This window comes from Bufo gargarizans, chromosome 2 (assembly GCF_014858855.1).
Source record: "Bufo gargarizans isolate SCDJY-AF-19 chromosome 2, ASM1485885v1, whole genome shotgun sequence".
Classification (NCBI taxonomy): Eukaryota; Metazoa; Chordata; class Amphibia; order Anura; family Bufonidae; genus Bufo; species Bufo gargarizans.
In genome coordinates, this window is record NC_058081.1 from 103891450 (window position 1) to 103894040 (window position 2591).

The window sequence follows — 2591 nt, forward strand, 5'->3', positions numbered from 1 at the left end:
CAGCGGAAAGGAGCCCAGCACCGCCCCGCGTCCTCCGAATCTCCTCCTTGCTGGCTGACGTCACAGAGCTGGAGCGCCGAAATCATGTTCCAGATACAGTGATACCTCGGTTCACGAACGCTTCTGTTCGCGAACAACTCGGTTCACGAACAGAAAAGTTCATAAAAATATGCTCCGGTTCACGAACTCCGCCTCGGTTCACGAACAGGAGCCGCGGCCATTTTAATGCATGTCACATGGTCGTGACTTCCTGTAGGAAGACCGTGGAGAGAAGAAGAGACACAGAAAGAAGTACTGTGAGTACTCTGCAAACATTTTAAGTGCTTTTTGGTGTGCTTTTTAGCACATACAGTACTGTACAGTTCACTGGACACCCAATATGGCTCCCAAGAAGCATAGGGGAAAAAAAAAAGCGCGGAGCAGCAATGAAGGTGACAAGAACAGAAATGCAGGTGACAATGTGCAAAGTGGAAATGCAGGTGACAATGTGCAAAGTGGAAATGCAGGTGACAATGTGCAAAGTGGAAATGCAGGTGACAATGTGCAAAGTGGAAATGCAGGTGACAATGTGCAAAGTGGAAATGCAGGTGACAATGTGCAAAGTGGAAATGCAGGTGACAATGTGCAAAGTGGAAATGCAGGTGACAATGTGCAAAGTGAAAATGCAGGTGACAATGTGCAAAGTGGAAATGCAGGTGACAATGTGCAAAGTGGAAATGCAGGTGACAATGTGCAAAGTGGAAATGCAGGTGACAAGAATGTGCAGCGCAAGCATGGTGGCAAAAAGAAAGTGCAGAGCAGTAGTAAAGGTGACAGCAAGGTTGTGAAGAAAATAACCATTGAGCTGAAGAAGGAAATTATAGAAAAGCATGACCGTGGTATTCGTGTGACTGATCTGGCCTCGGAGTACAAGATGGCAAAGTCAACAATCTCGACTATTCTGAAAAACAAAGCCGCCATCAAAGGAGCTGATGTTGCAAAAGGAGTGACAATGTTAACCAAGCAGAGGACGCAAGTTGTGGAAGAGGTGGAAAAACTTTTGTTGGTGTGGTTGAATGAAAAACAGCTGGCAGGTGATAGCGTTAGTGAAGCTATGATCTGTGAGAAAGCCAGGAAATTGCACAGTGATTTACTGCAAAGAAGCCCCTCTACAAGTGCAGCAAGTGACGAATTTAAAGCCAGTAGGGGGTGGTTTGAAAAATTCCGCAGGAGAAGTGGCATCCACAGTGTGATTAGACATGGTGAGGCTTCCAGTTCTGACAAGGCCGCAGCAGAAGCCTACAAGTTAGACTTTGCGGAATTCATGAAGACAGAAGGATACGTCCCTCAACAAGTGTTCAACTGTGATGAAACAGGGCTCTTCTGGAAAAAAATGCCGAACAGAACCTATATCACGCAGGAGGAAAAGGCACTACCAGGGCACAAGCCCATGAAGGACAGATTGACCCTTTTGCTGTGTGCCAACGCAAGTGCCGATCTAAAAATTAAACCACTACTGGTGTACCATTCTCAGACCCCTCGTGCATTTAGGGAACAAAATGTGAACAAGGCCAGACTGCCCGTCATGTGGAGAGCCAATGCCAAAGCTTGGGTCACAAGGCAATTGTTTATGGAATGGCTGCACGAGGTGTTTGCACCCACCGTCAGAAAATATCTTTCTGATAACCAGCTGCCTGAAAGGTGCCTTCTTCTGATGGACAATGCCCCGGCACACCCTCCAGCCTTGGTGGATGATATGGATGCAGAGTATGACTTCATCAAGGTAAAGTTCCTCCCCCCAAACACAACACCACTTCTGCAGCCCATGGACCAGCAAGTCATCTGCAACTTCAAGAAGCTGTACACAAAGGCGCTCTTCACTAGGTGTTTTAATGTCACTGAAGAGACGTCCTTGACTTTGAAAGAATTCTGGAAGAAACATTTCAATGTTGTCCACTGCATTAACCTCATTGACAAAGCCTGGGAAGAGGTCACTCCCCGAACCCTAAATTCAGCCTGGAGGAAACTGTGGCCAGAATGTGTCGCTGAACGTGAACATGACTTTGACGGGTCTGATGCAGAGGTAGTGCAGGTAATTGTGTCCATGGGCAAGAGTATGGGTCTGGACGTTGATGGTGCTGATGTGGAAGAGCTTGTTGAGGAACATAGGGAGGAGCTGACCACGGAAGAACTTTCTGAACTCCACGGTGAGCAGCAGAGGGCACTTCTTGAGGAGCATTCCACTGAGGAAGAAGAAGAAAGGGAGGAGGTTAGCAGTGATGCCATAAAATCCATTATGCAAAAATGGAATGAGTGCCATGATTTTTTTGAAAAGCACCACCCCAACATAACTGTCGTGAACAGAGTGCTTAATCTCATGAATGATAATGTGTGTAGCGGAGAGCTGATATTCCACAGCCAATCTCCACCTAAGATCCCAGTGAGGCTCAGGAACAAGTATCATAAATCCTAGGGTAGTAATTCCAGCAGGCAAAATAGTCCAATAATATCCCAACAGCAATCCCAATGACTGGACGACACACAGCATCAGGAGCAGAACTAACTTTATTTGGACATGGCACACACTTTTAAACCCCCCAACAGCCTTATTT

The 2591-nt window shown here is 46.7% G+C and overlaps 1 protein-coding gene across 1 annotated transcript; it reads left to right on the plus strand.

Moving 5' to 3' along the window:
- Positions 1-379: 379 nt before the first annotated feature.
- On the plus strand, positions 380-2387 carry LOC122925673 (tigger transposable element-derived protein 1-like). The gene is made up of 3 exons (XM_044277021.1): positions 380-452; positions 750-2186; positions 2377-2387. The coding sequence occupies exons 1-3, from the start codon at positions 380-382 to the stop codon at positions 2385-2387; spliced, it is 1521 nt and encodes a 506-aa protein (XP_044132956.1).
- Positions 2388-2591: the final 204 nt, after the last annotated feature.

Bases quoted from the DNA above. Each gene is read 5' to 3' on its own strand.
- LOC122925673 (XM_044277021.1), top strand. From the start codon at position 380: ATGGCTCCCAAGAAGCATAGGGGAAAAAAAAAAGCGCGGAGCAGCAAT. The intron at 453-749 runs GTGACAATGTGC...GTGGAAATGCAG, and splicing joins TGACAAGAACAGAAATGCAG to GTGACAAGAATGTGCAGCGC.